Below are 14,604 nucleotides of genomic sequence, written 5' to 3'. Positions count from 1 at the left end.
TCACACATATATAGGAAACTCAACTCTTGCTTGACTCAACGTGCCACGTGATCTTGCAGTTTACTGCTTTCATTCATCAATTAAAAAGCAAAGCAAGAAGCCCGTAATTTAAATAGAGTGGCATAACGGTATTTTTATCACAGAAATTATCATTACACAAGTTCATCAAGCAATGCATTTAGAGTGATACCTAACTCTATCTGGTATCCTTCTAGCCTCATTAGCTACTACCAAAAAGTCCAAATGTACTACCATATTTTTCAAAAAGAATACTCTTTTAGCAAGTTGGCCTATTCAATTCATCATTCCACCGACCTCCTATGATAAGTAGCTTTCAAGACAAGCAAAAATACCCTCAGTATGCTACATTCTTCTCATTTTACTGTATCCATACCAAAAGATAAACAAAAAGAACAAGGAAGTTGTGGGCAGACTCTCAGTCTACGCTTTGTATTTGAAACGGCAGGCCAATTGCAGCCACCGAATGTTCCATCATCAATAACCTCAATATTTGTAGCAGCTAAAGTGAAAGGGGAAAATAAAAAACTAAATAACAAAAATATTGATGAATGAAATAAAAAGTCCTCTAGTTACATCACAAATTACCTTTATTTACATTATTGTGAGACATCATTAGCCATCAGATTACAGTATACAACAATCTTCCGTCAATTCCGCGCCCCCATTCTGTACGATTTATTAGGTTGCTCAGAAAAAATTTCAAAAATAATTTCTGATAAGCATCCCTAGATCAACTTGTATAGGGTGCTGTTTTCACGGGCCTCTGCCAATGACATTTGGCAAGTATTACTGAAAAGGGTAACCAAACAACGATTATCAGTCAAACTTTTTGTTTGTTACTACATCAAGAAAAGAACAAATGATAGATGAACTTTTAGCTTCATTATATTTATTATATAGATATAGCAGTAAGGGATATTGATCATAACAATTGATATTGGATGGAAGTATGAGTTCTGCATGTTTAAAAGCATGACACATTTAGCAACATATAGAATTTTGCATACCATGTCCAGCTCAAAATGGACAATTCATGTAATGGAAAACATGTTGCGGAATCGTTGCAGTCTTCTTGAACGAATGTTTGAAGACTGTGCCTGTTCATGGGTGCCTGAACTCCTCGGATGCAAGACTCTTCGTTTCCTTCTCACCCGATACAAAAAGTCTTCAGTATCTAAAACGTAAGAGACCTGAAAAACAGGTATCGAGGAAAAAATATAAGGCTGGAAATTCAGAAACAAAATCCAATAGGCATCATACTCTAGCTTAAAGTGGTAATACCAACTATGAAATCTTATTATATCAAATACCTTAGATGAACTGCAAGCTATCTTGCACTCCAGACCATTAATAATCTGTAGTCCTTCCATAGCCTGGCTTGAAAATTCATCACTACCAGCATATCTACGTTTATTCCTGACAATATGAATAAAATAAAATAAATTCACAAAAATAAACAACAGAATTCAATTAAATTTATAATTCTACTGACTAATCAAATACCTTTTCAAGAAAATCCCTGACTTCTCTTTTTTGTCAGGGACAACAGACAGGAAGTCATTGAGTAGATAGGTTGAAAAATTAGGGTCCATCGAAACAGCAGTCACTTCGGGTTTATCATGTCCAGAGTCCATCAGTTGAATAGATAGTTTCGTTGCTCCAGGTGACTGCAACGGAATAAACTAGGTTACCGCTACAGAACTTGTAACACTATTTAAAACTTCATTCAGGAGCAGACCTAGGTAGACAAGAAGGCAAAATAAAAGCTTACATATTCAATACGATATATGTTCTCATCATGGAGAAGAACACGGGCATTTTCATGATAAACTATGTCGACAAATTTTCCAGGTTTTCTTGACTTCTCATATGCAAGTAGTTGTAGAAGTTTATTATCCATCTCATCAGCAGCAACAGCTTGAAGCTGAAATAAAATAAGAGATCTTTTAATGGTAGGAAAGATAATAAGCTGTGCAAACGATAAAAGGTGGAATTTATGTATGCGACCTGTTTAACGAGTTTATATATCAGCTTGTCTAATGTGAATAAGACATATGACTGAATTCCAATTATAGCTCGACAATCATCCTCAAATTTTGTATTATCAGAAGAACCATCCAGCAAACTGAAAAGGGCATTCATGAATCTACAGCATAAAGGAGACACATCAGTCTTGCATAGATAGATATTTACATATATGTTCAAAATTGTAATTTGTAATTTGTAATATAATACATTTCATAGGTTTATCACCTGTCATATTGATCAGTGGAGCTTGTATCACTCGAAGCTTTCCATTTCCTATCAGCAGATGATGAGTTAATCTTCGCTGATTGTATCCTCTCATACAATGTCTGTCAGATTAATAAGACAAAATATTATAAAATGAATATACAATAGATGCAAACACGTTCACATTAACAAGAGGAAATGCATATAAACTAAAAAACATCTATTTTGTCCAAAACCATACACATACGCACTGATACCCAAGATTGACATGCATCCATACACACACATAAACATTTCCTCTCACTGCCTCAAATTGCAATTAGTACAAACACCACCTTTCCAAAGACAGTCATCTGGCTCAAACACTTTGGAATGAATCTACTGGTAGCAGATACCCAATCACTTAGATAAAAACAGAGAAGCAAAGCCAAGGTGAGAAGAGTAGCTTAGACACCACTACATTTCTGACAAACTATTCCTAAATTCTTGTGAATAATAGAATAACAAAGATTAATAATGCTAAATGAAAATTAACTTTGGTGTTTGTACAACAGAAACTCCAGACCTCAGTGTAGGTTATGAAAATGAGAGGGTGTATTTCTAAATGGATATTTTTGTACCTGATGAAGTCTAAAAAGAACATAAAAGGAATCGTTTCCATAGAAAACTCCTGAATTCCTGTCCTTCTCATGTAACATTGGAAGAACATGCTTTGCCAGTGGCTTCACAGTTAGGAGAAAGCGTTCAGAGTACGGCAATGACATTCCATCTCCTTCAACGTCATGGGCATCAGCTATTCCTTCAGCTTCACCTTCACTCTCAGCCTTGTTATCATGTTCTCCATCCTCATGCTCTTCCCGAGAACACTCCTCACCATCAGCAGACTCGCTGCCAGAAACATCAACATTTTCAGATGCATTTTCACTGTCCTCTGATGACCTGTGAGGACTTTCTTCACCTTCATCATCAGCATCAACATCATTTTCTCCTCTAGTTTCACCACAAACATCGTCCCCATGTCTATCTTGATATGGCCGACTAATACCACCATCCTTTCCTTTATGCACTGCATCCAAACCATTACCTCCATAAACTGCAAAGTTATCTTCTTCAAAGTCTCCATTAGGAGATAACTCACCCTCTTCTCTTTCACTTTTGAAGGGTCGAACTGATTCCTCTTGGTACCGGTGGACTTTGGTGCCTCCAGTGATGACCCCATTTGTGGATGTACCTGGTCTTGCAGAATCACCACCCTAAGTCATGATAAAGAAACACAAAAAATCACCAAATTAATCGGTATGATAACTGGTGTATAAAATTAAAATATTATGAGTAATGATGTCACAGAATTACAAGTTTTAAAAGGAGAACTAAATTAATATTCAGTCAACAGTGTTGATTTCATTATAATGCAGAAAAATATTTGAAGAACAACGGTAGTCATGAACTTTGCACGGATGGAAATCACAATAGTTCTTTACACATAAGTACAAAGGAAAGAGTGTTTTTCCCACTCTGTTCTGAAAAGCTAACAACTTATGGCTTACCACTCAGATCTTCATATTTACAATCTGAGGATCAATTCACTGTAGAAAGACCGCTCATCAACAATATATATTGCAAGATGTTCATGAACATACTTCTACCACAATCAACTTGATCAAATTAAAGGAGAGAAAATACCACCCACTAAAAATCTGGTTTGCAATATAATGCTTCAAGATTTCTAAGGCAATTGGTGTTGGTGCTAATGACAGTGAGTAATGCCAGTCATATACCCTAAAACAGCCTCTTTGCAAATGAAAGGGGAAACGGCAAACAGTGATCCTCTCATACCTTCACAAAGGAAGAGGCCTCTAGCACCGGTGTATAATAGTTTATTGATATAATCTCAAAATTTATCCTAATGATGAATGTAGAACAAGAAAAATTTAAATTGAGACTGACATAAGCTGTACAGAGTTAATCCGTACCTCTGAAGGTGGAATATCAGGTCCTCCTTCAGCAGATGCATTAACAGGTCTAGCTGGAGTGGCAGTGAGTCCTTGTACAAAAAATTGCGTCTCAGTTCCGCACATTCTTAATAAGTAACAGTTGAAGATTATGAGAAATAATTGACAGATTACATTCAGTTAACGGAAGGGTAACTATCAAGAAGTAGCATCATTGTTTAAGTGGCTAACCTGACAAATTATCTATGTTTGTCCTTCCATTGCTTTGTTCCATTCCAGATGTGGGGGAGGCATTAGCATTCACTACCCTTTCACTAGACTGGTCTTGCTTATTATTAAATCCTGATAGTTCATTAGGTGGGAAAGCAATATTATTCATTTTACCATGCTGTGTATTATTTCCCAAAGTTTCAGTTTTATGTAATACACGGTCGTCAAGATACCTATCCTCTCTAACCCCACTATCACCATTTGATTGCCATGCTTTACTAGAAGTTGATTGATCTACTGGCAAACAACCATCCCCATTTCTGGAAACATTTATATGCTTTTGATTCATGACGGTAGCACCCACAACAGGGTTACCATCACTTTCAGCAACACTCGCAGTGCCATTCTTGACACTATTATTCTTAGTCTTGACAACATCTTCCGTATCCTCTGCACCCTGGGGCCGAGAAGGAACACAAAGCATGGGCTCTAAAAATGTTGTCCAAACCTTCATAACTTTATCCACATGTTCGGTTGTGCAAATTTCTCCACAGGAATATTTTATGAGCTGATACAAATCTTCATGAATATCTAGATCAGAATACTTAAACTCCAAGTTTGGAAGAATTGGCCGTCTGTTTCCAGCAGCAATAGCAAGAAGAACATCATCTTCTTTGCGTTTCTTTTCACTAATTTCTTTGATTTCTGCCAGCAAGGCTGTAGAAAATTTGATAAAAGAAAGGTGTCAAGAAAATAGAAAGGTGTCAAGAACATGGAAAGAATTGCTATATCATAACCACCAACACACTGAAAATTTCACTTCCATACAGGTAATCACATACCATTGATTTTGTCTTGCATGGTGTCCAACAATTAACCTTTCGTTTTGATCAATTGAAATTAAGTAAGAAAATCAATCAAAATGTGATATGGGAAATACTAGGAAGGTGCCAGAAAATGTAATAAATGGTTGGAGATGGCACCACAGAATAGTATGTTGTGCTTCAGACACAAGAGGACTCAGTGTTATAGAATACGGTTCAATTTAAAACCCTAAATAAGGGAGCCAACTCATGAAATTGCACCCAAAATAGACCTTAAATGACGCAGTATTGTATGGCTAAACAAGGGCTTTCAACCATTAATCAAAGTTAGGAATTTTAATGCAACAAATAACCCAAATATGGCTATCATTTGTGCCACTATAGCCACAACAGCAAGCAGTGACTGATGGACTTTCACAAAGTGGCCCAAAGCTGCAAGGCCCACATTGCAACAGCAGCACTATAGTGTTAGATTGAAAACTCAGGTTTAGGTATGTCCACAGATTATCTCACATAATTAAAAATTTGCAAACATAAGAGAATATTCAAACATTAAAAGCTTTGAGAATTCAACATAATCGAAATGAAACATTATTTATTACCTTTGGTGCTAAGGCTTTTTGTATCCTGCTGCTTAAAGTAGAAGCTACGATGATCAAGAGATTTGTGATAGTTCTTAGAATATATTTCAGCCCAAACTTTACTAAAATCAGCACGGCACCTTGCCCACTCTTCCTGTTTCTGTTTCAAGCGTGTTAATATCACTGGCAAAGCTAGAGGTGCATTCTTCCTTAACACTTCCATCACATCAAGCCCATGATCACCGTATAATCGTTCAATACACCTAAGATTTATAGCTAAAACAACAGACAGAAAAAAAAAATCACATCAAAATATGCAAAAGTTCTAGAAATTACCTCACACTGTATATCTGCTGTAACCAATTTCCCTGATTAATTGAAAATACCATATACCTGTTAAGTGCTCCTCAATACGAATTGGGATGTCTCCTTTAATTGTATTATTATTGATCTTGTCTAACAGCTCTTCTACTCGTTTGGTTGTCACATTCACAGACTCTAACAACATGTCAAGTTCAAACCTGCGAAGCAGTTAACATAATATCAGCAAGTGCAAGTGATAGACAACTTACTGAAATCATGTTTTAATCAACCCAATGATGGCAAAAACAAAAACTACAATAATATGGCAACTGTGACAGTGATCACCCCTAGAAGATTAATCAAGAAAACAGGTATTTTAAAATGTACTTAAACATCACTGGAAAGATCTTACCTGTCATCTTCGCATCTAAACAAGCTCTCTTCATACTGATTTTTGCGCATATGTTTGAAGGAGTAATCCTCACTTCCTGAAGTGACAGACACCCAGTGATCATTCAACACTTCAGCACCAAGTTCTGTTTTTTGGCTAGCTATAGGTATTGGGTACTGCGTAAGCACAGACAATATACATGCAAAACAATCAGCAAGAGGATCTCAGATTCCATTAGAAAAGGACAAAATACAAAGAGACAAACAAAATAACTACATTTTTTGGTAAGAGCCGATAACTAGGAGTACACTGGTCGCAGTTAGAAAGGTCCAGCTCATTTATAGGTTTTGATAAATACTTATCCTTGCTGGGATATAGAGACATCTTAGAACCTAAAACATCTTTGTTGGCAATCACAGTGGATTTATCCCGTTCTCGGAACTCACGATCCCTTTCTTTCATCCCATCATCCCTATAACGGTCTCTATCTCGATCCCTTTCTCTTTCCCTTTCTTCACCCTTCATTTGTTTCAGTCCATGTCCATCATTCCATAAGGACTCTAACAAACACAAAAGAGAACAATTTGGGATCAGACCACAATACTGCACAAGTTCCTATGAACCCAGATTATTTCACATAAAACTAAAAAGGGGAGCATATATCAGAAAACTGAAAAACATCTTACTTTTATTCATAACACCAGCAAGAAATCCACCATCTGTATCATAGGGTCTGATTAGACATAAATTTAAAATTTAACTTCATGGAAAGTAATATATTATTAGTTTGAATATACCATTTTTTTCAGATTGTAGCAAAAATTCATTAAACCCCTCCATAAGATCTGGATACTTTCCCAGTAAATCGCCCACCTGGAAGAATATATGACCAAGAGTCAATCATATAGCATTGCACAAGGACTAAACATCAAGGTAAATATATAGTATGAAATACAGTAAAAGCAGGTTGAGCTGCTTCTCATATTGATCAAGAGAAAAATCATTTATAGTCGTGTTTTAACATCATATTCTACATATAAGTTTTCAGGAGAGAGGAATGAAGTTTCAGAAAGATATCAATGTACTAGTCTATTATATTTTCTCATAAGAAAATTCAATTAACACAGTGTAGCAAATTATTGAAGTTGAAGCAGCAACATTGTCATATTTTATAGATAGACAATGGCACAAAAAAGGGTTTTAGAAGGAACAGTCTGCCAGATCTGTCAAGAATAAATGGTCAAAGACTGAAACTACATACAAAGCAACTAATCACTCTATAAATAACATAAACCATAATTTATTCAACAGCAATTGCATCTGATGTAAACATTGTGATTGGAACCTAACTCTAACAGTTCGTGTTCTCTAGCAATTAGCGGTGTAGCCCTGTCATTTTATAGACTCAAAATAAATTTGGTCTGGCCCAACCATTCAAATCAGGTTGGTCATCCCGTATCTCGCAAGAAAAATTAACAACTGCATTGTGGGCCAGAGGATTTGAATGTTTGACTGACAGTCCAAGGTTTACATTACTGTTACAATTACAAGACAGGAACTGTAGTCTTTGGCCCAAAATTTGTGTCCCCCAATTACAGTCTCAATCCCAAATCCAGGAATCCCCAATTTTGTGGTCTTTTGACAAAGGTGTTTATCCATTCCAGCTGCTCCTTCTGGAGCTACTTGTCTTCACTCTCCAAATCAGAAAGCAATCTTGCAAAATGGTACCAAACATCTCTCTCAGATAACATTATTAAGATAAACTAACGCAAATTGAAAGGAATATCTTAAAAGGATTGAAATCTGGGTTAATGTCAGATCTATATTGATCTCGACCTCCAATGTGTCTCCTGTATAACGCACAAGGTGATTTGGGCAAAAGCATATCAAGATTCAGGCCTAATCTGGTTGAAGAAAGTTTCCTGGTTTTCTTTTTTATTCTGATGACATTTGGAAAGACAACTTTTATGGGGATTATTGGGAGCATACAGACATGGTGCCACTGAAAGGGGATAAACTCTCTTGTTCCAGATTTCATATCCAAATGAATGGTGCATACAAAGTGAAACCCACTAGAGTCAACCTGGGTGTGGCATGGGTCATAGATTCTAACTTTAATACAACCTCTGCACACCAAAAAATTATGAATGGTGCCTGTGAAATGAGCATGGCTACTGAGCAACCAAAGCATACTACTTTGATAAACATGCTAGATTTTTCACTGTCGATGTAAATTTCTTCAAAGCCATTGAAATCCATTCCTTCAATAGCTACTCCAACATTCTGCTCAAAATGGTCTTCCTTCAATATATTTCCTTAATAGTATTAACATTTATTGCATGGAAATTGATTATTTCTTCAAGTTTTTTATTCTATTCTCAGTCCTGGGACTTCATTGTCCATGTAGTTCACAACACACCACTTGTTTCATGCAAATAAACTCTGTAGTTTCCAACACACCACATTTTATAAGGAATTAAGGTCAATCAATGTTCATTGCCAGCCAAACCAACATAGATTGATAAATTTAAGTCACTCATCTTGACAGAACTTGACATAAAATCGAGTATCTAATAGAAGTAAATATGCAAACCCATACCAATGACTGCAACTCTTGTCGGGTAATTATTTCCCTGCTGTAAATATGTAAGCACTTCAAAAATTCCTGATAGTCATCAGGATTTCGTAATTTTTCTTTGACTTTTTCGCAGAAAGCGAACTCTTGACTGTACATACCTGAAATCGCAAAATTTAAGATACGTAACAAACCACAAAAGGAAGGGATGAATTTCAAAATATTTGGAATAAATTAGGTCCTTCATTGTACACAAAATAAGGAAAATACTTACATAGCCCTAGATAATAAATATAAAAATTCAAAGCACTTTTTAACTATGGATGATTCCATCACCAAAAGAAATCATAAATCTTTTTCATTTTAATAGTTTAGCATTGTATGAGGCAGAAAAGTCATGACAATTTTTAGCATTCATTGATTAATTTTAAGTTCACATGTTTTTTGGATTTTCTTTTTGTTCATTTATTTCTTACCCTATTAAACAGCAAAACAGGTTCGACAATTAGTGATTAATTAATTAGGAAAAAGGTAAAATTACACAAAAATAAGTTCATAAGTAATGTCATACTCACTTTTCAGAGAATTTTTATCATCACAAGTGGATGACATAGGACGCGTACCAAAATTTTCATCAGCATCAAGCAATGGTTCAGCTCCAGAGTCCTCAACCTTACGAGAACGTTTGTGAGGAAATCGCTCCCTATCATGCTCAAAATCTCTATCATCCTTTTCGCGTTCTCTCTTGTCTCTATCTTCTCTGCGTTCCTTTTCCTTCTCCGCACGTCTCCTCTCCTTTTCTATCCTTAATAAACCTCTGTCCTGATCTGGATCAGGACGATCAACACTGGGATCACGATCCCCATGTGAAGCCATGGTCCTTTCTCGCTGGCATGCAGATGAGTAAAATGTTAACTTGATAAGCAACAATAAAACTCATAGGGACAAAGCAACAGAGGTCATCAAAGACAAAAGGTGGGCTCTCAAATAATCAAAGACTGACTACTAAGCATGACATTTTCAGTGAAAAACAAATGATTTAGATGTTCAATTTACAAAACCTGTCAGCTGACAAGACTACCAAACACCAAATGTTAATTTTTTTCCGTCATAACTCTTTTACCCAATTTAACATCCTAGTTAGCAAAAATAGGTGGCTGGCATTTTAGGTTCATTTTCAGATATCAGTAATATGTAGAGGGTGTGCTTCACTGGAACCATAAACGTGCCAGAGGCAAGAACCTCACTAAAGGGTCAGCACTTCAATGTGCAAGGGGTGCTGACCCTCTGGCACCTCGCCTTATCTCCTTAGGTTTAGGTATTCCTTCAACAACAAAGAGGGGCACAACAATTGGAGTCAAACCTTTTCAACATGCATTGGCCGTACTGTTGGCATTGAACTCCTATCACGAAGAATAGAATTTCTTGCAGACGCATAATGAGTAGAGGCAGCTGCAGAAGCGTCTGGAAGAAAATGAGTAAACTCATCAAGAAGATCAGGATGGTCCTGGAAAATAGCAGCAACCTGAAGAAATCCAAATGATTAAAATGAGTCAAAAGAAATATAAGCATTACAAGAGGAAAAAAAAAGAAAAGAAATTCTATTCAGGTTGCATTACAACACATAACATAGGCAAACACACATACCTCCTGGTAGACCTCGGTGATAGACTTGTTTTCCTTTCTGTACATATTCAATATGTCAAGAAATGATTTGTACACATGATCGTCGCCTTGAAAACGAGTCTGCATGATAAGAACCCATCAGGCTCAAAAGAAAAACAATACATTGGTTGAAAACAAATCAGTAAAGGAAAAATTAATAACAACGCACTAACCTTTATTTTGTTCACAAAATTTATAGCTTCTTCAAATTCAACAGGTTTCTTTGGAGCAGGTTGTTCATCCTCTGACGGAAGTGTGATTTCATACCCCTTAGGCAAGAAGGTGTTAAATCCCAATATAAGATCTCTATGGCCTTTAAAGAGTTCCTTCACTCTTCCAATGACACCCGCGGTATCAATTCTACAATGCACCCAAGGGAAACACAACTCAAGTTCCACTAACAAAACCATGATCCTCTTTCCCAATATGATACAAAAAATAATGAACAAGCAGAAGGCGAGGTGGACAAAGAATATGTTACAACATGATCAAACCTTTGAGCCTTGAAATCTTTCATAACCTCCAAAAAGTCGTCATACTTGTCCCTCTTATCTTGAAATATATCCTTTACTGCTTTAAGATATGCTAGGGCATCATTAGTTGTCAATTTCTGAGCACCTCCATTTGCCATCTGCGGTTGCCCAGACCTTCATTCAAAAAATTTCATAAAATTTTTAGAACAATAACTCAAGCCACAAATAAAACCTAAAAATCAACTAATGATGAGAACGATTCAAACAATATGGCAGACAAGAAACAATCCGATCTCATTTCACAACGTCAAACAATTCAACGAAAACAAAACTACACGCTTCACTAAAGCCTAAACCTGCAAAAACAGATTATAAAGCAGAACAACCATTGAAACTCCTTCGATTTCACGTAAGAACACGAAAACAGAAAACTTCACCATACCAAAAAATGAAAAGCCTTACAACTCGATTGAAGAGCCAAATGCTTCATCAAGCACGAAAAATAGCAAAATCAAAACACGAGCACAGTCTAACAAAATTGAAGATAACAAAATAAAAACTTACGCTTCTCCTCGGGCAGACACCACAGGTCGTTTGAGTTGAGAACAACTAGTGAAAACTTCATCTCTAGACCTCTTCATCTTCAACAACAAAGCGAAGAAACAGCACACTCTCCCTCTTCAACTTCAAATCATATTTCCAAACTCCGAAAGAATTCAAAATTCTAGAACCTCAGGCTTCTCATTCAAACAAGAGCAATTAGTACACTTCAGATCTATCCACAAGGAATCAACGCGAAGCAAGAATCCTAACCGCTAACTCCATGAAGAGATCGCCTCAGAGGAGCCAAATCCTGAAATAAAAAGAGAATCGCAAGCAAAATTCGCATTACTTCAATGTAAAGCAACGTGAGGATGAATTAGAGCGAAGGAAACCGAAATTTACAGAGTGATCGCCAAGTCTCCGAAGTGCGAAGTCCTGAGAAAAAAAGATAGAAAATCGAAAGAGAAAAAAAAAAAGATAAATAGCGAAAATGCTTTGTGTGACAAAGCTTTTTCCTGTTGCCTTTGTGATTCCTCAGAAAGCGTCAACGTTGAAGTGCTGAAGAAAACACCATGGCTTTTTAAGGAGAAGTTTCTCTTTTTTTCTCTCTCAGTTTGAATTTCAAAGAGGATTATTTTTTCTCTCTGATTTTCTGGGCAAACAAAGCGAGAGAAAGAAGAGACAACGCGAAAATAAAAGAGAGAACCAAAGAGAGTTAACGATGTGATATAAGAACAAGAGAAAATAAGGGTGGCGTGGCGGTAGTAAAATTTGACCTTCATTTCCCGGTCACCGCACTGTTTACCGCCTATAAGCGGTTAATCCTTTCCCCTAAACACGTTTTCACAATTAAATTATGGCAATTCGAGATTGTATTGCTAGATTGCCTTCGTATTGAACTATTTAAAAGGAAATTATGAAAATCATGCAATGGCCTATCTGAAATTTTGGTAATAATGTTGATAGGGTTTATTTATTTATCTCCTTTTTCTGTTTGGTATGAGTTTGTGAGTAGTAGTTGTTGGTGAATAGAATGTATTACAAGACTCATTCTAAGTGATTGATGATGATGAAATTAGGTCTAACAGATAGTGAGAGAATGGGTAAAACTCTTAATAGTATGGTATTAAACAAAACTTCGTAATTGCCCTTATCCTTATGGTAACAAACTATATTAGATTTTGTGTAACTTTTAAGGTCAATTTGTTGATATTTTGGTTATTGGGCTCTTGTACATTTGCAAAGTTCAAACCCAATTAATCCCTATGTCAAGGCCCACTTGGTTATGACCATAATACAAAGAAAAGTTCACTCATTTTTTACTATTATTTGCTTGAAGCCATAACCGAACATATCTTAGGGTTGTGGGAACTTCTAAATAGTCATTTGGTGTTTTTGTTTCACAGCAGGATAGGACAAGGTATATCAAGGAACAATGTTCATTTATGCTTGTTTTTATTAATGATGGTGAAGCAACACGACCGTTCAACACCTTAAGACATGCACGATTTATTATGCAATAATTTTAATGCCCAATAATTAATGTTAATAATTAATACTACTACTAATAGTTAATAATGATTTAATGTGTATGTATGTATACATTCATTATTTTTTAAATTGGGAAATACATTTAGTTTTAATTGCTATATTTATCCCATTTTTACATCCTAAAATCTTTTGCTGGACCTCATCACGTTAAAAAAATATTAAAAAATATATATCTAAAGTATGTTTAGTAATGTTAATAAAATTAACAATTAGTTTATAAATTAGTTTCACCAATAAAAAGATGTTTGATAAATTATCTTAAATTAATGTATCTTAAAATTTTATAGTTTATAATAAATGGTAAATTATTTGACTCAAGTTTAACTTGGATTTTGTAACTTATTTAATGTTTTTAGTCCCTTACTTGAATTTTTTTTTCAAACATTAATATATTTTGGTTCCTAAATTTTTTTTAAAAATAAACATAATTTAATCTAATAATGTTAATTTTTTATATTTATAAACTAGTGTTTCATATTATTATTTGAATTGGACTATATTAAAATCATACAAACAACTCAAATATCATCCTAACATGTATTTTACATTAGAAAAATATTAATACAATTAGATTAGGAGAACTATATCCATTAATTTTTAAAGTTTGAAAATAAAAAGTATCAAAGTTTAAGACAACAACTAATTTCGATTTTGTTTTTAAAAACTAAAACCATATTTAATCCTTTAATTTATTATATTATTAAATTTTATATTTCTAATATAGTTATTTATTATTTTATAATTTTTATTTATTATTATGTATTTAATTTTAGACTTAATATGACTTTTTGTTTCAGTATTTATGGAATTTGTTTAATATGATTCCTTAGTTTGTTTTCTTAATCTAATCTTCGTTTTATTTAAAAAGATTTAATTTAAATAGTATTGTATGTTAAATTGATGTTAACATAATTTAAAAGATGACAAATGATTTAGGTTTTTTATTTGTTTTTTTTTTCTTTTCTCACCAATAATCACCACCTTCCAATACTTTTTTTCGTTTTTCCTCTCTCTTCTCGATCATCTTCCTACTTGTATTACACACCCTCGTTTTCAAGACCATCTTATACACAAGCCCTAATCTACTCTTTCCCAACACCACGAGAACAAGCCCTGAACAACATTTTGGGCGAGGATTAGACACTAGAACTGGGAATAATTTTGGGACTTTGTGTCGGAGAGGAAGTTGTTGTCAAAGAGATAAAGGTTTTTTAGACGAGAAAGGTCGGAAGGGTGTTGAAGAGATTATTATTACCGTAAAGAAAGGGAAAAAAATGATGGAA

The 14,604-nt window shown here is 35.0% G+C and overlaps 1 protein-coding gene across 3 annotated transcripts; it reads right to left on the bottom strand.

The window, feature by feature from the left end:
• Window positions 1–350: 350 nt before the first annotated feature.
• On the bottom strand, window positions 351–12,469 carry LOC124823273 (paired amphipathic helix protein Sin3-like 4). 3 transcript variants are annotated; one of them, XM_047295454.2, is made up of 25 exons: window positions 12,173–12,469; window positions 11,792–12,080; window positions 11,249–11,401; window positions 10,928–11,114; window positions 10,737–10,835; window positions 10,453–10,614; window positions 9,665–9,977; window positions 9,114–9,250; window positions 7,312–7,387; window positions 7,201–7,233; window positions 6,791–7,074; window positions 6,536–6,690; window positions 6,214–6,341; window positions 5,842–6,096; window positions 4,437–5,132; window positions 4,227–4,297; window positions 3,392–3,506; window positions 2,874–3,319; window positions 2,275–2,375; window positions 2,029–2,167; window positions 1,793–1,945; window positions 1,525–1,688; window positions 1,332–1,437; window positions 1,029–1,211; window positions 351–810 (listed from the first exon to the last, which is right to left on the bottom strand). In XM_047295454.2, the coding sequence occupies exons 2-24, from the start codon at window positions 11,866–11,868 to the stop codon at window positions 1,053–1,055; spliced, it is 4,209 nt and encodes a 1,402-aa protein (XP_047151410.1). In that variant the 5' UTR covers window positions 11,869–12,080; window positions 12,173–12,469; the 3' UTR covers window positions 351–810; window positions 1,029–1,052. The 3 variants fall into 3 exon arrangements, with proteins under 3 accessions (XP_047151410.1, XP_047151409.1, XP_047151408.1); XM_047295453.2 differs by having other exon boundaries at window positions 2,874–3,506; window positions 9,713–9,977; XM_047295452.2 differs by having other exon boundaries at window positions 2,874–3,506; window positions 12,173–12,468.
• Window positions 12,470–14,604: the final 2,135 nt, after the last annotated feature.

Source organism: Vigna umbellata, chromosome 7 (assembly GCF_029865625.1).
Source record: "Vigna umbellata cultivar VRB3 chromosome 7, Vumbellata_1.0, whole genome shotgun sequence".
NCBI lineage: Eukaryota > Viridiplantae > Streptophyta > Magnoliopsida > Fabales > Fabaceae > Vigna > Vigna umbellata.
Note: the sequence above shows the minus strand (reverse complement) of the source record. Positions and strands in the feature narration are given on the sequence as shown.

Coding starts and splice junctions, on each gene's coding strand:
- LOC124823273 (XM_047295452.2), bottom strand. CDS start 11,868: ATGAAGAGGTCTAGAGATGAAGTTTTCACTAGTTGTTCTCAACTCAAA. Junction 7,075..7,200: donor TGCTGGTGTTATGAATAAAA/GTAAGATGTTTT, acceptor TGTGTTTGTTAG/AGTCCTTATGGAATGATGGA. Junction 1,212..1,331: donor TAGCTTGCAGTTCATCTAAG/GTATTTGATATA, acceptor CCTGTTTTTCAG/GTCTCTTACGTTTTAGATAC.